The sequence below is a fragment of the Tupaia chinensis genome, unplaced genomic scaffold (assembly GCF_000334495.1).
Source record: "Tupaia chinensis unplaced genomic scaffold, TupChi_1.0 Scaffold000430_1, whole genome shotgun sequence".
Lineage (NCBI taxonomy): Eukaryota > Metazoa > Chordata > Mammalia > Scandentia > Tupaiidae > Tupaia > Tupaia belangeri.
The window spans coordinates 3,591,432-3,616,399 of record NW_006159935.1 but is presented as its reverse complement, the minus strand read 5'-3'; the positions used below and the strand labels follow the sequence as shown (position 1 = coordinate 3,616,399).

General features: G+C 43.6%; 1 protein-coding gene across 4 annotated transcripts in view; it reads right to left on the bottom strand.

Moving 5' to 3' along the window:
• The window catches only part of TNIK (TRAF2 and NCK interacting kinase), a 417,539-nt gene that overhangs the window by 308,432 nt on the left and 84,139 nt on the right, over nt 1–24,968 (bottom strand). For all 4 annotated transcript variants that reach the window (XM_006155057.3, XM_027774424.1, XM_027774425.1 and 1 more), the window contains exon 2: nt 13,139–13,204. In XM_006155057.3, coding sequence (XP_006155119.1) covers nt 13,139–13,204 — 66 coding nt within the window. The remainder of the gene's footprint in view (nt 1–13,138; nt 13,205–24,968) is intronic.

Below are 24,968 nucleotides of genomic sequence, written 5' to 3'. Positions count from 1 at the left end.
AGAAACCTCCTAAGTGGGGACTGGGGTGGGAAGGGAAGCCTCATCGATGCCCGCTTTACCTTAAGGCACTCAGGGAAGTAGGGTAGGAACCAGAGCTGACACAGGACGCTCCGTATTTAGCCCAAGTTTCAAAGCGCCTATTTGACTAAGGGATCACTCCTCCACTTGGCCAGGCAGTCAGGAATCTCCGCTGCTTCTGGATCGGAAAACAAAGCACTGTCTGCCTTGGAGGTTGTTGTTTTGTTTGGGGTTTTCTTGGCAGACCTGTTTTCGTTGGTTTGTTTTCATGTACTTTCTGCTTTCTCCAAGCTCCATCGATAAGGCTTCCTGGCCACACCTTAGATTACGGCGTGTGTGCTTAGCTGGTTCACTGTGCGTAGCATCCTGTCTGAGCAAGCCTCGTCCTGGAGCGCTGGGTAACCCGGAGCCCCAAGGGAAGAGGCGGCCACGACTCCTCACGCACCATCTGCTCACCACAGCCCCCACCCTGCTGCAGCCTGGGAGCCCTTGCAGGGGACACATTCACATGGGGGACAGCTGGCTATTTGCCTTCCGTGATGGATTTTCAGGGAATGAAAGGTTTGGAAAGTTCTGAAGTAGCTCTCAAAGCGTGTAAGTGGGTACGAAACGGCAGAACAAAATGTACTAAAGGTTTAGGTCACAAACATTCTCCGAGAAGATGACGAGGAGCTACCTGGGCGGAATCAGACTCTGCTCATTTCAAACTGCTTTTCAGAGACTCAACGATCAATTCTGCCTCCAGCCAATGAAGAGGACACACGAGCCTGTGTTTCTACAAATTCCAGTGCCTTGGAAGAGAAAGGACGAGTAACAGGTGGGGAACAGGTATCATTAATGTGGCTGATGATGGCTTCAGAACCATCTCTACCAATGCTAGGTCACCAGCACCAGCTACTACAGTCTGTGAAAATAAAATAAAAAGTGAATAATGTGGTCCTTAACGGAACCAGAGGTGGAGAGTCTTCACGCAGGACTTCCTACCTCGCACTCATGCTAAGCTATCTAAGAGCACGTGTGTCCTGATGCCACAGCCAGGGCACAGGCAGCGCTTAGGTGGTCAGGGAAGCCATGATGTACTTGTCTATGTTTCTCTGTGCAAAAACGTCTCATGACTTTCCCGATAACCCCATACATCACTCAGAAAATCTTTCTGCCCTTGGGGCCAGCAGATGGTATAATGGCTATGTCACTGGACTCCCATGTAGTTGACCACAGTTCGAGTCCCGGACTTGGTGGCTTGGACTCACGCTGGGTGCATGTGCGTGCGTGCCCAAGATCCCGAGAGGAGAATGGAGGAGAAGGGATTGCGGCATGGCCATCCCCCCCAGGGGGTGATTTCTCACTTTCTGTCTCTCTGTCTCTCTCTGCCTTTCTGTCTCTCTCTGCCTTTCTGGCGAGTGCACGCGCCCTATAGAAAAAACCTCTGCAAAAAAAAAAAAAAGAGAGAGAGAGAGAGAGAGAAAGAAAGAGAAAGAAATTCTTTCCACCCTGGTCATCGTCTCTCCCCATTTTCAACCCCACACGCACAAGCCTACACTCCGCCGTGAAGAAGGACATGGAAAAGCAGGGAGTAAGCAGCTTGCTACCATGCCTCACCAGGTTACAGGTAACAGGTCCCCCATCTCTATTCCTGCTTGGAATCGAGGGAAAACACAGATGATGCACCTGGCGAATATTTGCATGGTCCCTGGAACAGTCAGATTCATCCATTTGCTCACAAAAGTACACAACTGCAGCTGAGAGAATAAATCAATTCAGTTCAACATTTATCAAGCTCTAGTCTGATTGCTTAGTCTGTCTAAAAAAGAAAAAAAAAATCACACACCTGTCTATTGGAGCTTATTCTTGAAGACGTCTAGAATATACAATTCCCTTCCCTCTTATCAAAATCAAATTATGAGAAAAAAGAAACTAATTCCTTAAATGATCAGCACAGAAGTATTTCATATTTTAAAATGTAAGTAGCCCAAGGCATGCCAGTTCTTTGTTATAAATGGAAAAAAAATTCCTTTCTTATCTTTCTGGGAAAATAGCAATTTTGTTTTTAATATAAAAATGCAGTGTCGCCACTTACTAAGAAATCAGCAATTAATTATGTAGCCATCAATCACCCTTCAGAATTTTGGACATAAAGACTAGAACTGTATATTGAAACAAGTTATGGCATCATTGCTCTGGATTTTAAACTCAGACTTATCAAGGATCTACTTAAAATGAATTCTAAACACACAGGGCAAAGGCAGGGCAAAGCCAATTCTTGCCAAACACTGAAGAGATTTTTTAATCCAAATCTTCTCCTAAGAGAGTTAGGCTACTTGACCAAGAGTCCAGCTCATGACTTACTGAGAGCCAGGGGGCTTCAGGAAAGTCATTTACAAACTCCCAGACCTCAGTTTCTCCATTGTAAAGCAGGAATAATCAGAGCTGCCATGGCAGCACAGCAGTAACACAGTACTGAGCCACATGAGGAGATTCCTGGTTCACATCCCGCGTTTCCCTTGTGTAAGCCAGGCATGTGGCTCTGGCTGGCTGATGTTAGGGGTATGGGGGTGAGCGCTTAATAAGGGCAGTTTCAGTTTGGGATGATGAAAGCTTTTGGAGAGACGCAGTCATGGGGGTTACACAGCAATGTGAATTCACTTGGTGCTACTGAACTGTATACTTTAAAATGTCTAAAATGACAATGTTTATAGTATGTACATTCTGCCACAATAAGAGAGGCACAGCTTAAAAAAATAATTAAGATTTCTAGTAAGATAAGTTCAGCTAGGAGTCTCAAACTGCCTCCCTGAAGATGATGCACACCCAAAACTAAATTTCTCAAGAAATACGTTCAAGAAAAGCATCAACTCAAACACGCTGGTGGACTGCCAAAGACTGCATGTCCCAGGATGCTAGGTTTTGCATCTCCTCAAGTTCTAGTACCATAGACCATCTTCTCCGGAGAGAGGACTGAGTTGGAAACATAATTTAGTTCCTAACCCTTCCCTTCAGTCTCCCAGGAGCACACAGTTAGATGCTTATTGTTGCAATGGATATTTTGTATTTAGTTAGAGTTCTCAGCAAGCCAGTTGCTACTTTTTTTCTTCTTTTGTTGTAAATGAGAACAAGATAGACTCAGAAGAGCCTTGACTTGGAAAGTGAGTAACAGGACCCAAAACTGAAACAATGCACAAGACCTCCATACATAGCAAAGACTATCCCCCAAACCAGGTGGAGGTCCAGCAATGTTTGGCTTCTCCATTGCAGACTCACCACCAAGCAAGGCTCTTGCTTTATTTAACAAAGAGCATGCATTTATGGGACCAGCAGATGGTGTAATGGTTATGACACTGGACTCCCACGTAGTCCACCGCGGTTCCAGTCTCAGATCTGGCAGCTTAAAACTCATGCTGGGCACATGTGTATGCGTGCTCATAATCTCGAGAGGAGAATGGAGGAGACGGGACTATGGCGTGGCCATCTCTCCCGGGGGTGGGGGTGATTTCTCACTTTCTGTCTCTCTAGTGAGTGCATATACCCTATAGCAAAACTATCTCTTTTAAAAAAAGAGAGCATGCATCAGCTTGTCAAACAGCACATATTCTCTTTGTACATACAAACTATTCAGGCAAATTTAGTGAAATTACATTTGAGTTTAAATCGCAGAGATAAGATACTCAATCTCAGTCCCCCAATTAATTCTTTTTAAAGTGTCTAAAATGTTTCCCAAGTACAAAATAGTTAAATAGTTAAAATTGTGCCCAGCCCTAAATCCTGCACCTGTAATCCTGGCAGGCTTTACAGGTTACAAATAACTCCAGAGTGGTAATTATGTAGTAATTATTGATTGTTTAATTACTCGAAAGTGCCTTATAATCACCAAATCATTAAGGGTGTTACAAGATCTGAAAACTACAAGTCATGAGGGTATTGTGTGTGCATCAAGTTATTTGGCAATTTATTGATACAATACAAGAAGAAGGAAAGTATTTTGAACTAAAGCAATATAAACATTTCAAATAAAATGTGGGTAAACAGGTACCAGTCAAGCCATGTCTGGCCCTAATAAAGGAAACCTTCTTACTTTTCATCCGCTATTTGAAAGTACTCATTCATGAGTCATTTGCCGAAACCTCGTGGCTTGGAATTAAGGAGACAGTGGTGTAGACAGTGGTACAGACAGTGGTGTAGACAGTGGTGTAGACAGTGGTACAGACAGCGGTGTAGACAGTGGTACAGACAGTGGTACAGACAGTGGTGTAGACATGTGACAGCACCCTTCAACACAGAGTTGTAACAAGCGCGGCCACCAGACCAAACACGCATTTCAGCAATGGCTCTAGCGTTCAGTAGAAGTCGTCTTGCGGTGCTGTAAAATATCTTTGTAAACTGCTCTGCAACTGGGGAGACACAGGCGGTAAGTGGATTCGTGGAAGTAACTGTGCAGCCGCCCTGATCTGAACAGATAAGACAGTAGGGAAGCTGCAGCAAGGGAAGACGGCGCTGCCCTAGGGTGCACGGACACGAGCCACACTCATGTCCCCATACCCTGGCGTAAACTCCGCCATCTGCCTTGTAATGAGTCACCATAGCAACAATCACACCTTCATTGTGCATGGCGGTTTATTTACCTTTTAAGGTTCTCTCTTTCTGTCTTCCATGAGTGAGAGAGACAGAGAGACAACTAGGGTCTCTTCATATTGTGATCCACCCCCAGCTTCCATCGGCCCCAGATCCTGGGCACACTCATGCCCAGAGACTCAGGGGGGTGTCCAGAAGCAAACCCCAAACCTTTCCATATGGGTCATCCTCACGAAGCATGGGATTTACCGCTGCAACCCTCTCCGGCTCCCAGATTCATTTTATTTTTAAAAGGTTTTTGCCCTAGGGCGTGTGTGCTCCCTGGAGAGAGAGACAGAGACACTGAGAGGGAAAGTAAGAAATCATTCCCCAGGGGAGATGACCACACCAAAATCCCTTCTCCTCCATGCTCCCCCTGGGATTTTAGACATGCACGCACATGCACCCGGCATGAGTTCAAGTCACCAGGTCAGAGATTCTAACCGCAGTCGGCCATGTGGGAGTCCAGCAACGTAACCTCTATGACATCTCCTGGTCCCTGGCTTGCATTTTCTTAACAGAACAATTTTGTAGTCATTAATTCATCTCAACCTTATAATAGTCTGGTGGAAAAGTATTTTTATTCCGTTTGAGAGGGAGAATAACTGAAGTTCGAGTGGATCTATGGTAGCCCAAAGCTAGGGCAAGCTAAGGGAGAAACAAAGTCAGAGACATGTCCCCAACTCATCACCACAAAGATTGTCCGCTTAGCTCTGGTGTTACCTGAAGACGAATCACTGTGGACTCTCTGGAAAACATGTAATTATGTGCATATGCAAAATATGTAAATCGTGTAATTATTCAAAAATCACTCTCACCACACTGAAAGTCTAGAGCACTTCTACCAATTCTTATTTCCTCCAATCGTCTTTCTTCTTTCTACAAATTGGCTTTTTTATAAAATACTCAAGACCAACTATAGTATTTCTTAATGCCATATAAGTATTCAAAACTGGATTTAATACAAATAACACAATCCCAAGCATACATAAGAACCAAGGAGTCAAATGTAAAAGATGAAGCACAAAGACATGCATGTTTCTGACTTTATTCGTTTACAAATGTTCCAAGCATACATAAGAACCAAGGAGTCAGATGTAAAAGATGAAGCATGTTTCTGACTTTATTCGTTTACAAATGTTTCTCTCAGAGTATAATGTGCTCTACAGAAACGAGACCACAGCAAGAGTGGAGACATGTTTGGGTAGAGAAAAGGTTACCAAGCTCCTACTATGTGTCAGGCCGTCGGCTGGGGGCTTCCCAGGGTCGACACGAGTTTTCACAACAACCCTGCTCTGCACTATTAGTAACAGGGAGAGATTCAGATTCAGAGAGTGAGTTGGTTATCGTCATACAGCTAGAACAGGCAGACCCAGATGAATCCAGTTCGGTTCTGCTCAAGGCCTCCACGGCCCACTCCTTTCCACCTAGGAAAACACTGAGTTATACTCCCAGATGCCGTGCACACGCCAGAGCCTGAAAGCTTTTCCAAACCCCCTTCCCGTAGCCCACTTGGGTCCCCATTCTGCCTGGGCAGCATTTGTCACTCCGTACTCTGCACTCCCACGATCCCTGCGAGTACCTCAGGGTTACAGGTGTGCCATCTGTCTCGCCCTTAGAGAAGTGGTGTTCTCTCTGGGGGAGGCTGACTTTGGCCTGTCGAGGACATGGGGCAACATCTGGAGACATTTTCAATGGTTACCTGGGAGAGGGAGCTCCTGGTATGCCGTGGATAAAGGTCAGAGCATCTGCAAAGTATCTTACGACGTACGGGAGAACCCCCACAACAGTTACTCAGCCCCAAACCTCGACAGTGCTGAGGCCGAGAAACCCTACCTTCGGTGACAATGTGATTTAGGAAATGCGTTTCTTGTCCTAAGGAGCCACAACCACCACAAGGAAAAATGAACGCGGTCCACGCAACGTGTACAGTACACAGGGCTCACTGAGTCCTAATGACACGATCCGGTGCCACACTTAAGAGTAGGAACCATCTCAGTTGGCCTGCATTATTCCTACACAAAGCACAGGGCTTTTTTCATTGGCACTCAACAAATGTGAAAGAATGTATTCTTTATAGTGGAAAGTCGTGATTATCAGAAACAAATGCCACTGTTAGCTAAGAAGCGCAGCGTTCTCCCATACTCACTTGTTGCCAAACAAGAAGTGAATAGCGTAATACATGATTCACGGCAACCGTGCGCACGGCGGTGCTGCATCCTGGGTAATGCCAGAGAACTGTCACGTCAGGACTATTAATACGCTGACTGCTAAAACGTTTTATTTAAAGAGAGCACAATACACAGATTTGAAAAAAAGCTCATGCAGCAGACTCAAATTCTTGTATATCGTTTGACAACGTTGACTCTTGGGTCTTGCACTGAGTTATTCAGGAACAACCTTAAACTGTAATCACAAATGTACCAAATAAAAACACGGAGAGTCAAGTCTCTGAGTGAGTAAGTCAAAACTGGTTGTTTATCCCATCTCAGGGCAAGTTCTTTATGTTTCTTACTTTTCTCCATTTATGCAAGTTGGAGTCGGCATGGAAATTCTAAAATCAATGAGTACAAAAAACGTTAGGATTCACGTTCACTCAAGCAACCGCACAGTAATGCAACGGTTTTGGTGGCGCTTCTGGAGATGTGGTCCCCGGGCCCTTGGACATCAGGATGAACCTGCACACTTATTAAAAGTGTGTTCGTGGCCTGCGCTGCTCAGACACTGCTGACCTGCAGGCTAGGACCAGATTCAACTTCGGTCCACCCTAAAGGCTGGTACAGGGGTGTGTTCCTGTAACCCCAGTGACTCGGAAGGCTGGGGCAAAGGATGGTGAGCTTGAGGCTGGCCTAGGCAACAGAATGAGACTCTGTCTTAAAAACAGAGAGAGCCATGCATGGTAGTGTGTACCTGAAACCCCAGCTGGGAGGCTAAGGGTGAGATCCTGTCTTTAAAAAATAATGCAGCCTCCTGGAGCGTATTTCAGAGCTACTGAATCAAAACTCCAGAGGTTGGAGCCTGGCAGTCTACACTTTTCAATACTTTTCCACATACTCACTTCACACACTAAATACTGGCTTGTAGACTATTGACAATTCATTCAACATAAAACCCGCCTCCCACCATAAAGAAAATCCGTCATTTTGCTTATTATTTTTTGTATAATTGTATCTTGCTGAAATAAGCAAACTAATATTTCATGGAAAGTGCTGAAAAAACGAACATGAACACAAAAGAATGATCAAGGAAAACAGAGCTCAATTCTGGGGATCCAGTGATGGCGGACTAGTCTCTGACTTTGCCCTTAATGTATTTCAAGTACCTAACACATCTATAAATGAGGGATAATTCAGGAAGAGGCGTTGCCTAAAGACAACAGAACAGGTGGATGTGATAAGTCTATGGCGGAGGGGAGCAGAGGCAGCTGCGGAGACACAGGGATGGAAAGGGACTTCCTTGAGGAGGTGACACTGGAGCTGAGGTCTGAAGGAGTGGGAGTCAGTCTTGAGAAGGCTGAGGAGGAAGTGTTCTAGGCCCAGAAAATGGAAACTATAAAGATCCTGAGGTAAGAACAAGTTGATCATAAAATTATGATAGAAACTAAGTCAAAAATCAAGTAGTATTTATAAAAGGTCTTACAAAATCTAAAAGCATTAACGAGTATAAAACATCATTTCCAGTAATATGCTAATACAGTTCCAGGATAGAAGCTAGGGTAAGGAAAGGGTGTGGGTCTACACGAGACGGAGAAGACTGACACGACTGAGGCCATCCCGCCTGGAGAATGGAAGACAGGAGCTGACGATGGGGGAAGGAGGCAGAAGTCTTCACAGTCTGAAAGGCGATATTCTTGCAAGATAGTTCATTTTAAATAGCTCTGAAGATAGGAAATGGGGTTGGAATGATAAGTCCTCAGGAAGGCAGAGTCGCAGCTCAGTGTGCTAATGAACATTCAAAGGGGTTGTGGGACAAGGGGCTGGCTGGGAGACAATGAGTTCTAATGACTGGAGGTGAACAAGGCTGGGCTGGACTGCCAGCTGGAGAGGAACCCTCTGACAGGATGGCCTGTGAGGACCCTGGCAGCCCTCTGAACACACACACATACACACGCACAAGCACACACACACACGCGCGCACACGCACAGGCATTCACAGTGTCTCTCTCTCACAAACCATTGCCACTAAGACGGCCTTTACAGTTTGCACTTCATGCCCTTCAGGAGGGTTGAAAAAAAACACGAGAAACACTGAGGAAGCCATCACACGCCCAATCCACATTATCACCCTGGGATAAAATATGTCTTCATCATTGTAATAACCAATTAAATTTCAAAAGGACACACTGAGAAACAAAACAGACCAACATTAATTAGAAATCTGTGGCTCTTCTATAGCGGTTTTTAGCAGTAAACATTAAACAATTATCTCAACTCATTAAAATAATTACTCTATTTTAACAAAACTGTGTCCGGCTTCCATTGGGTTCCCAGTAGGTGGCATGCCAGTAAATGGCCAAGACCTTCAGCAAATAGGTATGTGGCCTTTTGTTGGTTTGGTTTTAATGGGAACCATGGGCACAGAAAGATGTTTTTCTCATTACGAGTCCTAGTGGAGAATCGCTATTCTTTATTATTTACCTATTTTATCCAGCAAACGAAGAAAGAAAACAGACATTGAATTGCTACTTGATTACCTAGGACCAAAATGGGAATGATGAACAAATCTAGCATTATCAGTAACAGGCAACCATAAACTAGAATCGGAAGTAAGACTAGAAGCAACTCTGAAAAGCTTGATATTGGGGCCAGCACTGGCGTGGTGGTTAAGGGCGCTGGACTCCCATATCACATGGCTGACCACAGTTGGAGTCCTGGACCTGGCAACTTGCTCTCTCCCTCTCTCTCTCTCTCTCTGTCCTTCTCTGGTCAAATTTAAATAAATAAATAAAGTAGAAAAAGAATATTTCAGACTTTTGAAACAAAAAGAAAAGCTAGATATTACTAAATGTCCTTTGTATAAAATACTTCTATTTCTATAGCCAGATGTATCTGGCTCACAGGCAGATATGATTCAGGAAATATTCTCTTCATTTATACATACTCTTGTATGTATTATGTTTTCTTTTCTTTCTTCATGATGGAGTGCATGATGTGTTCATGAGATGGACACCCCTCAGAGGGTCTGGCCACCCTGCGATCCCCCTCCTCCAGTCCAGCCCATCAGACCCTGAGCACCCATGCACATGCCTAGCATGTTTTCAGGCTGTCCTGGCTGGGGTTCGAACATGGTTACCATTTGGGATCTGGCTTCTTTGGAGCAGCTCATCACCACTGTACATGGAGTCAGCTCTAAGTTTCTTTAAAAAAAAGCACATAAATTAAACTGTATTGTGACTCTTTTAGGGCAACTTATGAAAAGAAACTTAAGGGACCAGCCTGGGCATGGTGGTTAACATGGCTGGATCCCATACACCTGGCTACATGGTTCGAGTTCCAGACCCAGCGGCTTGAGAAATATGCCAGGTTCATACATGCCCCAAATCCTGAAAGGAAAGAGAAATGGAAGAGAAGGGATTGTGGCATGGCCTTCCCCCATGGCGGGGAGCCTTCTCATTCCATACCCTCTGGCAAGTGCATGTGCCCGATAAATAATAAAAAATAAATAAATAGATCTTATGATAAATATTCCATAAAATAAAGCCTATGCTCATATAGTTATTGATAAAATTATACTTTACTTTATGAAAATAAGAAACATCAAAAGCTAGATTTTTTAAAAATCAAAGGTTAATATATAATGTAAGGAAAATATTTATCATAGAATTTTTGCCTCTAAGAGGATTGCCTCTTAGTACTGTAAAATTTCTATTCATACCTACAACATTTTATAAATATACCTATTCCATAAACATTATATAAACTGTAGTGCAAACCCCTTCTGATTTAATTTTCTTTAGGGTCACGTATCTTTGAGCCCAGATTGTGCTATTTTGTTAAGCTCTAATCTTTCAGAACTCAGGGTGAACAGCAGGACTACATTAGTGGCCTCAAGAAATACAGGTGTCTCCATTCATGAACAATGCCACCTCACACCATCCCGTTGCCTAGAAACCAAACCCTTCACTGAGCAGCGAGTTATAGTTCTTCAGATAAATCATCACAAGTCTCCAAAGCATTTCTAACTGCATTCTCATTCACTACCGCACAGAAAAGCTGTGACAGCCATAAAGGAAAACCCGAGGCTGGTAAGAGAGACCTGGTCCCTGTCCCAAAGTCTGATGCATTTGCCATGACCATCCCTTGCAGGCTTTTCTCTTCACTTGGAAAGTGCCAAAGTATTGTTTCAACCACTAAGAGAATGGAAGGACTGCTTTAGAATAATAATGTCAACAGTCAAATAAAACAAGTTTTCTATTTGAATTATCCCCCAAAAAGTGTATATGGTAATGTCTTTGAATTGATAGGCAGTGTATCATGATGGTAAAATTCACTTGGTATGCTTTAATGATACACCGTGATTGAATGAAGTAAGTAAATAAATAAAAATGTACTCTTACTGAATAGGAAAAAAATAAATTAAAAATAAGTTAATTTTTAAAAAGAGTAATGATGTTAACAAGCCAATTGCTAAAACGATCTGAGATCTTCTGTCATTTGTCCTTTTCCTTCCCAGGTGAATAACAAGAAATTGGAGGGAACCAGCAGTTAGTGTAATGGCTCTGTCGCTGGACTCCCACGTAGTCGACCGAGGTTCGTGTCCCAGACCCGGTGGCTTAAAACTCACGCCGGGCGCGTGTGCGTGCGTGCCCAAGATCCTGAGAGGAGAATGGAGGAGAAGGGATTGCGGCGTGACCATCCCCCCTGGGGGGTGATTTCTCGCTTTCTGTCTCTATGTCTCTCTCTGTCTGTCTGGCGAGCGCACGCGCCCTACAGTGAAAATCTCTCCAAAAAAAAAAAAAAAAAGAAAAGAAATTGGAGAAGACTGGGTTTTCCAAACATCCTGGCATTCATGAAATCCTTCTGTACCTTTCCTGGCAAGAGTGGACAGCCCGGCCTCCTGGATTACCATACCAAGTCATGCGTGGGCTCCCACGTGCTTTTCTACAGGGGTCCAGCCTCGGCACAGCCGTGCAGCTGCTCTGAGAAGGGGAACCCCAAAGTCTACAGCATACAGAGCTGCCCCTCTCCTGACAGCAAATCAGAAGTAATTTTCTACCTAAATCAGAGCTTAAGTCATTAGCCATGTTACTTCATAAGTTCAATCCAATTTCCCAAAATGCAATAACACAATCTTCCAACCTAATTATCTTCACTGAAAGTATTTAAAAGCATTTGCTGAGACGCATTTCTCTCTGTGTCAGACAGGATCAACATCAAGTGAACAGTCTGGGTAGACTACATCCTGTCTAATTGTAGAGAGTTGACATCGGAGGACCTGATCATTTCTTGTAAGGGAAAAAATATGCCCTGAAGTGGACCCCAAAGGGTACCTCCTGATAGATGAAGGGGTAAGATGTACTCATTCCCAACGGTGCTTTAAAAACCAGGCTCAGAAACACCTTTCCCTGTACGTCTGCTCTTCTACAGAACTGCAAATATTACAATCTGAATCTACAGTAACAGAAAGATTCAGGGCTCAGAGAAGTTTTAAAAATAGTACAACAATGAGAGTTCATTTGTAATCGAAATGCCAATCAATTATATGTCACTACCATGAGGGAAGATGAGGGACAGGGACGTTCCCCCAGAATAACCATGAGGAAACTGTTGGTTTATTTTGAAAGCATTTCAATAGCGCATCCACCAAAACCTCCAAAGTTTTAGTTCAGAAACAGTTCATGCCCATTTCCTTTTGACAATCAGAGGGGACATTAACGTTTTCAAGCTCTTTTTTTGGGTCATTTACCAGGGGAAAATAGCTTTTTAATATATTTTGGGGGGTAAATTGTACATAAAAATTAGTAAAATTCAAGGACTCCTTATTCCTTAGCTCAATCACAACTGAAATTTAACTCTTAATCCTTTCCTATCCTGTAAAATGTGGGCTGGTATCAGGCAAGTGCTTTGCAAAGTGGCCAGTTTTCTCCTAGCTCTGTTCACTAAACTCATTTAACTCATGCCCCAGGCCAGTAACAAATCTCCTTTTCCAGCTGTGATAGTGTGATAGCTTGAATTTCTAAAGTAAATGGCATCCTTTGCTCCTTTGAAAACCAGTTCTGGCAGTGATTAAAGTAAATGAAACTGAACATTTGAAGAGCTTCAACTAAGCTGCATCAGAATTCGAGTGTCAGATGTAAAAGTGCTAATGTATAATGAAGGGAAATACCCAAACCACAGAATCCAGTTCCGGCGACCTAACTACAGACTTTTTTTTTTTTTTTTTTTTTTTACTGGAGAGTCAATTAACACATATTTCATTTTAAACCTGTTATGAGGCATTTATGAGCAAGTACAGACATCGTTGCTACTCAGCGTTCATGAACCCAACCGCACAGCCCAGGCTCAAACTCACTCACCTTGTAGACTTGCCCGTATGTTCCATTTCCGACAAGTTCCACCAATTCAAAGATCCCTGCAGGGTCCTGAAAGAGAACAATATAAAATCTAAAACTGTATTCCAGCCTTTGTCTTGATCAAAAGCAAATACTTATTTAAAACAAGCGAATAAGCGACTTTACCTCTGAGAGTTCTCATGTGTTGTAGTATTTTATTAAATAGTATGGCACTTTCTTTTTTAAAATTTTATTTTCTTTCTTTAATTTTTTTTCATTTTATTTTCTTCCATGCATTCAATCATATTATTATTTGTTTTACAAAATGGATATTTCAACAGGTGAACATTTCTCCCAGTATAGCACTTTCTGAGCGGCCTCATTCAGGGATTAGAAGACCTTCTGCCCAGACTTCACCCTCCTGCTCCCCAGATCTAGCCAGGAGCCAGGTTAGAGCACCCTACTGATTCTCTCTGTCTCTTTCACTCTCTCTATATATTTTCAATTATTAAATTTTTAAAATTTTTAAACTTCTTAGCTCTCTGTTGCTCTTTTGTCTTGCTAATTCCTACCTATCCCCCTGCCCCCATAGGACAAGCCATCTACATCTCAGCTCTGAGCAGCACTGGTTTTCATTTTTTGCTTAAAATGTTTTTCTTTTTTTTTTAATTTACTCTTTTGTCTTTTTTTTTTTCTCTCTCTCTCATTTTTCCTTTTCCTTTTCTTTTTACATTTCTCACTTTTCTGCTCAGCTTCCACGCACTGAGTTTCCAGACAGACCTAGGTGCTCAGTAGCCAAATAGCTGAATACTTTTAGGGTCCTATTAGTCCTCAATTTTCACTGAAGTTGCTGTACAGAGGGACAAAATCAGTACTGTTTGGAGACTGCAAGTCACCTTCTCCTGCATGCCTCTGAATGCTCAGATTTAGCTTCAAAAACTAGAAAAAACCATATAATCCATCAGTTGACTAGAAACTACTGCAGAGGCACAAGAAATATGGGAAACCAAGAAAATATCTCTCCTTTAAGGGAAAAGAATAACTCCTCTTCCTCCACAGACAATACAAGGGAACTCATGGAAATGTCAGATAAAGAATTTTAAATATTCATAGTGACAAAGCTAACCAAAATGCAAGAGAAGAGAGATAACGAACTCCAGAAAATGCAGGAGAAAAGAGTAGAGTTCCAGGAGTTGAGGAAGTTCTTTTGTATGATCTGAAAGAGATACACATCATAAAAAAAGAATCAAATGGAATTGTTAGAGATGAAGGCTGTAATACAAGGAATCAAAACCTTCCTTAAAAATATTAAAAGCAGATTTGATCATGCAGAAGATTGAATCTCAGATGTAGAAGATAGAACCTCTGACCTAGAAAATGTCACCAAAAAGACTGAGAAAATAACCCCCCAAAATGAGAATAACATAAAAGTAATACTTGATACCATTAAATCCCCAAACATCTGGATCATCAGTATTTCAGAAGGTGGAGAAACTAATAAGGGCATAGATAATCTACTCCATGAAATCCTGGAAGAAAATTTTCCAAACCTAGAGAGACACTCAAATATCCAGACCCAAGAAAAACAAAGGACCCAAGGCACATCATAGCCAAAACCACAGAGAGAGACAAGATACTAAAATTGACAAGAGAGAAGTGTCAAGTTAATTTCAAAGGATATCCCATCAGGCTAACCTTGGACCTCTCATCAGAAACAATGCAATCAAGGAAAGAATGGGAAAACATAAGTGCTGAAGAGAGTGCTATACAAGGAAAACTGAAGTCAGACACACAGAAATAAGAGTACAAAAAACAACCAAGAGAATGGCCAGCCTAATGGTAGAGACAAGTCTGGAGCTGAACGTTAACTTCCAGAGTTTAAATGGAAAAGATCGGACCACAGTAACACTGCAAATTCAATAGGAGAGAGATTAATTACATGAGACTGAACTAGTGAAATAGAATTTTTTGACTTTAGACTAAAACATTACTGATTTTTTTCGATGCTTTGATTTCCATACCTAAGGATTTCTGTCTTCTCTTGAACTGTTGATAGTTTCATCTACCTACTATTTGAACTGAATCCTAACCTTTTTCCTGGCTTTAAGTTTAAAGCAAATTTCTCTTAACATATTTTTATTTTGATTTATTAAAGCTAAAACTGTTTTTCTTGAAATTAAAACATGCATTGTTAAAAAATGCCCATTAATACCTATTTAATGAATGCTGTAAGCTACCTAACTCCAATTAGGTGCTACTTTATAGTATATTCACTTTACTCACTGAGGTTTATGCCTAAAGTCAGACATGCATTTATAGATATGTACATATCAACTGTGATTGCTATTGAAAGTTTTTAAATTAATTAAGATCTTTACAGAATCAATAAAATGTGGGGAAAAAGCATAGAAAACTGTAGATACCAGAGACAGTGTGGGAGGAGGGGGTAAATAGCAGAGGGTGAGAAGTAGGGAATCAAGGAGGAAAGAAAAAAAAAAAAGAAAGCAAAATACATAAGAAATAAGAAACAGAAAATCATTTGTTGACAATAACATGTATGGTAACATCCTTGATTGAGCCAATAGACAATGTATTCTGGATGGAAAAATCTCATTTTGTATAATGTATTAATGTACAATGAATGAATGCAAATAAATAAAATAAATAATATAGTATTAAATATTGCTAAAATTTTAAAATTTAATTCCTCTCCCCTTTCTATAGTGCTGCTTCTGCAAAACATACTTTTGTAAGATGGCTTCCAGCTCCTATATACCTCAGAGTGACTATGGGATTTAGAATATAAACTAATTTGGAGGATTTAAGTTCTTGTCATCAAATAGGTTTCCATTAACCCCTAAAATCAGCTAAATGCTAGACTACTCAATAATGTCCAATAATAACTATTAATGAATTACTATCCCAAAAATTTGAAAGGGAAAATCAAGGCCTATAAAATTCAACTCAGAGGCAGAAATTGCCTTTTACCTCTACTGATTTCTAAATGGACAGATAGTCATTTTGTTTTGGGTTTGGTTTTTGGTTTTAAGGTTTTTGCCATAGGGTGTGTTCACTTGCCAAAAAGAGACAGTGAGAGGGAAAATGAGAAATCACCCTCCCAAGGGGGTGGCCATGCCATAATCCCTTCTCCCTTTTCCTCCTGGGATTTTGGGCATGCACGCACACATGCCTGGTGTGACTTTTAAGCTGCCAAGTGCAGGACTTGAATCACGACCAGCCGTGTGGGAGTTCAGCACCTTAACCACTAAACCACCTTTTGGCCCCAGAATCAAAAGTTACCAACAAAAATACCTACAAAGGCCAGACAAGTAGTGTAAATAAGAAAACTGGCCTCACTGGGGCCTATGACAAACTGGAGAAGTACTGAGAAGTCATGTCTTCTTAAAGCGAGCAGGGTGGGAGGGGTGAGAGTTTACTTAGCGGGAGCCAACTACTGTCAGGTCAACGTATGAGGACAAGACTGCCAAGTCTAAAGATTTTTTAAGAATAAAACAAACATTTTGTTTAATTTGAGATCTCCTAATTTTTAAGTGCTAGGCACTTAATCAAAAGAAAAAAAAAAAAACAATAAAACCAAAAATCACTCTGAGGAACAAATAAAGGCTGCAACTTTTGACCTGAAGTCAACACTCAGATGAGAGCACCATCATATATCATTCATTGCAGTGGGTGTCTGAGAGGCAGGAGGGGAACAGCTTGGGCTTCAGATTCAGACAGCCCTGGCTTAAATACCAGCTGTGCCTTGATGGCCGTGCAATGGTGGGAGACCCTGGGAGAGCAACATGATGCTGAAAAACAGGATGGCATCTACCTAGCAGAGCTCTTGTGAAAGTGATGACCTAGCACAGTGCCTTGCACACAGCCAACAATCTATTAACACCGAATAGAATTCACTTCTGTAAAGAAGTCCACACCACCAGTAGCACTGAAATGGGACAGGGGCTGCTTGAGGGAAGCAGCTCCTCTGCTACTCTTGGGGAAGAGACAAATGACTTTGCTGTGACAAACAGAATTTTCTGAAGTCATGGTCTTTAGTAAATCAGACCCCAAAAAAGTCTTTGGCTATGTGCCTTTGAAGATTTCTCATGGAAAATAGATACATTTTTTTAAAAATAATGCAAACAAAACAACATAAAGCACTCAGTCACTGAGAAAGACTGGAGTTAGCATTACTGACTCAGAAAACAAAAAGGGCGAGAACCCACACCCAAGTTCTCATTTTAAAGTCCAAAGTTCCAGCTATGCCCCACGTGGTCCAGGCAGGTGTAGACAACCTTCCTGTACAGAGCCATAGGAGAAGAAAACTGTTAAAGGACTAGGGCTCCAAGCCAGCTAGCACTTCAGAGCTTGACTACACTGTGTAGGCCCTGGGAGGCCTCAGGATGGGAACGAAAATCTTTGTTTGTTAAGATATTAGGCCATTAGAGTAGCAGGTTTTATTACAAATGTATTAAAGAAAGAAATGAAGAAAAGGGGGAATAAAATAAAGCCCGTAATGGTGGCAGCTGCTGTTTGTTTCTAAGCTGTGCTTCCCAGTATTTCATTTGCTCAGTGTGTTTCTGCAACATATTTTGAGAGAGGTTCTACATTTGCTTGAAATATCTCAATTGTGTTTTCAACATTCACTTCTCTTGGCTAAAAAACTATCAAAGAAAGAGAGATCGTGAGACGCAGGATGGTGACTTGTGGTTGCTTTAAGGACCTTAGAAATCAAACAGGAGTTTGAGGAGAGGACAGAAGCAGAAACGGGCACAGAGTGGGGATCAGCTTAAGTACCCAAAGGTCATCCCACCTCATGGCTCCCTTCTCAGGGATGGGTGGTAGGGAAGTCTCAGGAGGATCTGGGTTTTGTTAAGAAAAGTTTTTTCTAAATTATTTCTCTTAAGGGCTCAGAAGCAAAGGCAAAGGCACCAAGGAGGTCCGCTGGTCCCGGTGTGTGTAGGCAGCCCACCAAACTGAAACCCGCCATCGTGTAAGGCCAGTTCCCAGGGAGCGGACTCTGAGAACCTCTGAGATTTCCACTAACTGAGCTTACTGGATATACTTGGGGACCAACACTTATGAGACAGAGAAGGAAGAAGACTAGACTGAGCAGAAGGCAAGGCTGGACCATGAGGCAGTGGAAACCAAAGCTCATCTGAGTCCCATGGTGGCTCTGCAGCTGGGATGACCCTTTAGATGACCCCACAGGAAGCAAGGGGGAGCTTTATACTCCACTGACTAGTCACTGCATGTGAGCTGTCTCCTCTCCTTGCCCTAAGATGATAAACTTGGATGAAGTGATGTCCTTCAGCTGAAGACCATTCCCTGGTGACCACCATGGCTAACCGCCTATACACCTGGGAGGTGACACACAAGGAGACCCTCAGTAGTGGGGAGGGGATGGATGGCACACCGCGACCTCCACAGGAGAACCAGTCTAGAAAGAGAAATCTGGAAGCATCTATAGCTTATGTCTGCTGAAAGTAATGAGACAGAGCAACGTGATTAGAGCCAAGATATTTGTAAAGAGGAAGCTCCCCGAGACCCTGGACAGCAGAAGGCAGACACACTATTCAGGGATAGACATAAAGTCCCTTCTCTCTTTCCCCAATCTCAGTACCTAGATCCGAGCCTGGAGGGCTAGATGTTCGCGAGTATCCTTTACATAAACACGGATGACCGTTGTCACATTCTTACACTGGGTTGTCGTAAAAATCACGTCATGACTTTCCCCACGACCCAGCCACGGAAAAGTCATGACGCACGTCATGACTTTCCCCACGACCCAGCCACGCAGTGAGGGGGCCTGAACAGGCCATGACCTCAACTTTGTAAGTGCAATGTCCTCTCCTCAGCCCTATTTCAGATGTCCACTTGAAGGCATTTATTTACGCTCCTGGGCACCACCACTCTGACTAAAAATACATGCCCGCCTTCCTGTTCCTTTACACCCCTCGCCACCCCCACCTCATTCTGCTTAGTAATGCCCACGCTCAGATCTCCAAATGTCCGCCACATCCACCTTCTGCATTCCATCCACTCAGTAGGCCCCACCATCTCTTCCAGGACCATTTCTTTCCAATGACTTCTTTCTTCCTTTCAAGCTATTCTCCACACTGATAATTCTAAAATGAACAAGTCTAGCCATGGCACTCCATGGTTTAAAACCTGTAAGACATGGTTCTAACCGAAAGTCAAGGTCCTCTCACTCTCGGGTCCCACCTTCATTCTGTGCTCTCACCAATCATCTAAAGCACTTGCCATTTCCCGGCACACCCCACCCGGCTCAGGGTCTTGGTTCACAGTGCCCATTTGCCAGGATGATTCCTTCCGCCATTCTCCAGAAGCCCAGCCCAGCCCAGCCCGGAAGGCTCAGTTTGCTCTCTCCTCTGTGACGCCTTTCTGACAACAGGGTTCCCGCCTCTGCAGCCAGCAAACCACTCTCGCGTCATGCTACCGCCTCTTACGTAGCTCTCCCCTGGTGAATTACCGACACCCTAGGGCAGGGCTGCGCATGCTTACCAGCTTAGCACAGTATCCAGCAGGAACTGCTAGACGGCTAGTTACTGAATAAAGTTGAAGCCCCATTTCCAGTTCTCCATGACACGTGGAGAAGAGGTCAGAGAACAATGGGATCGGATGCAGAACCCAAGGTCTGGTAAGCCTAAGTCATTTCTTTTCAACCTAGACAAACTGTTCCAGCGACCGTCCCCTCCACGTCCCTTACCCTAACCCAAATGCACAAAACTGTCACAAGTGTAAGCCTCTATAGTATTTCCAGCACTAGGGAAAAAAAAAAATCCATCAAGCCGATTGGAGCAGGCGGAGCCTCCGGTGCGCTACCTCGAGGAGAGGACGCTGTGCCTAATAATCATGTTACAGCTTCATTCTCCGCCTCGTGTTTGCCGAGCTGCTCTTAAAGCCAGTGTAGCCTGCATGGAAGGAGGTTACGCACACGGAGGAGGAAAGAGCAAACCACTGACATTTACCGAAGTCGCGAATCCCTGTTGGCTCCACGTGCCTTTATTCCGATCTTAACCTTTTCTGGGAGGCTGAGCCGAGAATTTAATTCTAAGGTAGAGTAGCTTACATTCTTTCATAATCAAATAAAACGATATAGCCAAAGACTGGCTAGTCCCTAAGAGAACATGGAACTTTCCGGTAAGCGCTGAGAGAGACCAACACTGGGAGTTGTTACCATACGCATCGTAATAAGAGCTACCCTTGAAGCAGGTAAGCGCCAGGAACCATGCTAAGCACTTTCCATACAAAACTCACCTCGTTATCACAGCTCTCTCAACTGAGCGCTGTTACCATCTTTGGTTTACGGTGGAGGAAACTGAGGCACAGACAGACTGACATTTGACCGTGGTCTTACCACCAGTGACTGGCAGAGCCAGGAGGGAGACCTGGCCAGTCAGACCCCAGACCCCGAGCTCTTACCCGTTATACCACCAGCACCGCAAAATCAGAACTCTGGGCGCTTGGTTGACATTCTGCTCACTCTTCAACCTGGGCCAGGCACGTTTGGCAGCCCAAGGTAAGTATGGAGCGTTCGTCTACTGTCAGGCAAGTTTCCCAGCTCCTCCAAGGTTCAGTTTCTTCGTCTTTACAGTGGGGACATACGTCCCTCAAGGTTACTGCGAGGACGTACGTGTCTCAACTGTCAGTAGCTTCGGGCCTGATACATGACAGGATTTCAATAACTAGGCATCTCATCACTCCTCAGCCTTTTGGCTAAAATCAAATATAATAAATATTCATGTCCTTCCTCGCTTTTCTTTTTTCTCTTTGAAAATAAGTTCATTTAGTAAACAAGAAATCCACCACAACAAAATTCAGTCCACATTTAATTGATTTTCTACTAAAAAAGTCAATAAAGCCAGTGAAAGAAAACCTATTGCTTTCAAACCAATACTACCACCCCAACCTTAGCAAACAGGGTCGGCGATTTATGAGCCAACAGATGTCTCTTTAGAAATGGGTAAGACAATTGAGGAGACATATTAAGTTGTTCAGGCTTCTGGGATGTTGGAATAAATTCTCTATCAGCTGATAAAAATTGAGGTGGCAGAAGGCAGGCTCCAGCCTGTGTTCACAGGACACCAGAAAACCTCTCAGGACTAAAGATCCAAAAGACTGAAATCTGTACCTGTGGCCATTTCCTTAGCACCAGAAAAGATGCACATTCTTGTCAGTCTCGCCCCCTTTTCTTTTCTTTTTTTTTTTAGAGGTTATTGTTATGGGGTGTGTGCACTCCTCAGAAAGACAGAGACAGACAGAAAGCAAGAAATCCCCTCCCAGGGAGAATGGCCACGCCACAATCCCTTCTCTTCCATTCTCCTCTTGGGATCTTGGGCACGCACGCATACACGCCCAGTGTGAGTTTAAGCCAGCAGGTCTGGGACTCGAACCACAGTCGACCACATAGGAGTCCAATGACATAGCCATTATGCTAACTGCTGGTCCCTCGCCCCCTTTTCTTTGAAAACAAATTCTAGATGGGGTTAGTAGGGAGGATGAGCCATGGTAGAATGGACTGCAGACACTCTTTTCCAAAAACTCTCCTTGAAGACACAGTCCCTCTGAGACAGCGGGCTTTTACTCGAGGCCCTTGGTCCCTGGACAGGATCCGGAGGGCTGATTCGGCTCCCAGAATGACCGCCTACCCCCAGATCGCCTACTGACATCTGCCTAGCGACTGTGCTTACTCTAAGCTTACTGGCCTTAAAAAGACCAAAATGTTATTTCTCTTAGCACCCTATTTAGCAGCTGTTTTGTTCGGTTTCAGCCCTAACTGACAAGCATATGCTTACAAAAGCAAAACGGAACAAAGCAAACAGGAACAGTAGGAGAACTCTCCATATTTATCTTGAGCCTTCAGGCTTTTCAACACCATCTTCCCCAGGGGTAGCTCTAGGAAACTGCTGACTCAACAGCCCTGGATTCTGGTCCGAGCTGCACCCACGGCCAGGCAAGGTCCCTCAAAGGTACTTCTTTACTTACTTCCCCTCCTAATGTAGTGGGAGGCTGAGGAGTAGGAAGGCTTGCTTTACAAAGTTAGGCGTATTCTGTCCCTGACTGCTACCTGGTACCCTCCACTGCCACCCACAGTGTCATGCGCTGTCCGAGGTAGCAGGGCGTACATGGCCCCTGCCTCTGGATGATTCCTGTGTTCGTGAAGGGAAGGAGACGTGAGCAAATAACCACACACACATGCCATGTGACAAGGAAAACAGGAAAAGAGGCTCTGAGGACGTACACCTGGCAAAGCTAGAAGACAGCCCAGAATCTTACTGTCACTAACATACTGACCTAAGCCATGCATGTCAACACAAATCATTCAAATCAAAACATACAGAAAATCAAATAAAGGTAAAACACTGATTGTTGGTTTTTCTCATTTCATTCCCCGTATAGAACCAGTTGAACTATGCAGACCTATCCGAAGATTGGTCTAAGACCTTGAAAGTTCAAGTCTGGTTTCTACGCCTCACTAGTGCTCTCTGAGCTGTGCATTCCAGTTTTTGCATCTGTAAAATGGGATTATATCATTTAGCCTGCCTTCTTTGTAAGATTGCAACCTGCATGGGAAGGGGTGGGCAGTTCCTCAGGTCCACACGTCAAGGCATTGTCTTTTTAAAAGGGCAGTCCTAGGGCCAGCAGATGGCGTGGTGGTTAAGAGCGCTGGACTCCCACATGGCCAACCACAGTTCGAGTCCCAGATCTGGCGGCTTGCTTTTTCACATTCTCATGCTCTCTCTCTCTCCTCTCTCTGTCCCTCTCTGGTCAAATTAAAACAAATAAATTAATTAAATAAAAATAAAATTCTAAGAAAGTGAAGGGCGGCCTGTGTGCAGGCTGACTCTGGGACTGTCTTCCCCAGCACAGCTGTCACTGGCTGGCGTTGGTGTCCTTTTACCATGTCCGTTCCTAGCCTGTAGCTCCTGGCAAGGTCAGGACTTCATAGCCATGCCTTCAGGAACACCTCTTTGATGGTGGGAGCTTCCAGCTTGGCTCTGGGCTCTCAGCACAGGGAGAGAGGAGCCTCTGCGGTGTGCTGTTCGCTAGTCCCACCCTCTAATGTGTAAGAGCCACTGCCGAGCAGCTCTAAGCCCCTGCCACTGCTCACCTGCCTCACCAGCACTGTGCAGCTCAAGCCTCTCACAAAGGCAGCCTTTAGAATTTGAAACCTAGCTCCTCGCATGAATAGCTGCAAGACCTTAAGCTATAAACAGTAGTAGAGTTATCACTGTCCTTGGGATCAGCAATGGCCTGAAGGCTTCATATACATTTTCATATTTAATCTTTCAGCAACCTGTGAAGTAGGTATTAATAACCCCAATTTTCAGATGATAAAACTAAGACTTCATGGAATTCAGTAACTTGCCCAAGGTTAAACAGTAAGTGATAGAGATGGCGGCTAAGACCAGATTATAAAGTGAGGATAAAAACACCTTAGAGGGTTGTTCTAAGCTCAGAAACAATATAATATAAAGAACCGAGCACAATGCAGGGCCATGCTTAATAAATAACAACTATTGCTATATTGTTGTTGCTGCTGATCGTATTAAAAATTGCCTAAGGTGTTGACAGCATTGGTCAGTAGTCAAGCTGGGATTCCAATCCAAATATTGTGAATTCAAGTTATTATTTACTTCTCTGCAAACGGCCAATAGATGAAATTAACTCAGGGCTGTGGGAGCAGTGAAGTCCTTGTGGTTTAACACTGGAGCCAGAGAACAGGTAGTAAACTCAAGCCAGACAGCCACAGCCAACTGGTGGAGAACAGAGTTGACAGTATCATGGCTGCTTGGTGTCCCTGCTTCCCATCAAGGTCCAGAGCCCCACAGAGGGAGACCAAGCAGGTTCTCAGATTTCTAACTGTAGCTATAGTTTAATTTTTACTTACTCTGTCATCCACTAGGACCAATACTGGTAGCTTTCAGTCAACCAATCAGTTGACAGTGATAGTAGTTAAGACCACACAGACTCTACAATTGGAAAGCCTGATCCAGGTCTTGGCTTCACCATTCACTAGCTCTGTGACCTTGGGCATGTTATTTAGTCCGTCTGTGCCCTAAAATAACAACAGTTCTCATTTCATAGATTATTTGGTAAAAAGAGTTAATATACACTAAACACTTAAGGCAGTATCTGGCTTATTGTAAATGCTCAAAAAAGTGTTTGCTAGAAATTCTTTATTGCAGAGGGAATAACTTCTCTACTTCATGAAGAAATAACTTCTATTGGCTTTGTTCATTATCCTAGTCCCAAGACCATGACTGGGACATTATGGACATCCAATAAACACTGGCTGAGGAATCAAATCGCACATCACCATTCCTACCCCTGACGGCCGTGTGCAGTAAGGTCTCTGACACTGAGAACAGGGCTATCTGAGATCTTACTGATAAAAGTCCTCTTCCTAGTTCACAGAAGCCCAAGCAGGTTTTCTATATTAACGAAATTATAAGCTTTTCCAACAGGAGAATGTAGGTTACTTATCCAGGGTCTCACCTAGTTAGTGGGTGAGTTAAGACTCTAATAAATCTTCTGACCTCTAGTTCTTCTTTCTGCTCAAAAAAATCTTTTGAGGGAACCAGCAGTTAGCGTAATGGCTATGTCACTGGACTCCCATGTAGTTGACCGCGGTTCGCGTCCCGGACCCGGTGGCTTAAAACTCACGCCGGGCCCGTGTGCATGTGTGCCCAAGATCCCGAGAGGAGAATGGAGGAGAAGGGATTGCGGCATGATCATCCCCCCTGGGGGGTGATTTCTCACTTTCTGTCTCTATGTCTCTCTCTGTCTGTCTGGCGAGCACACACGCCCTATAGTGAAAAACCTCTCA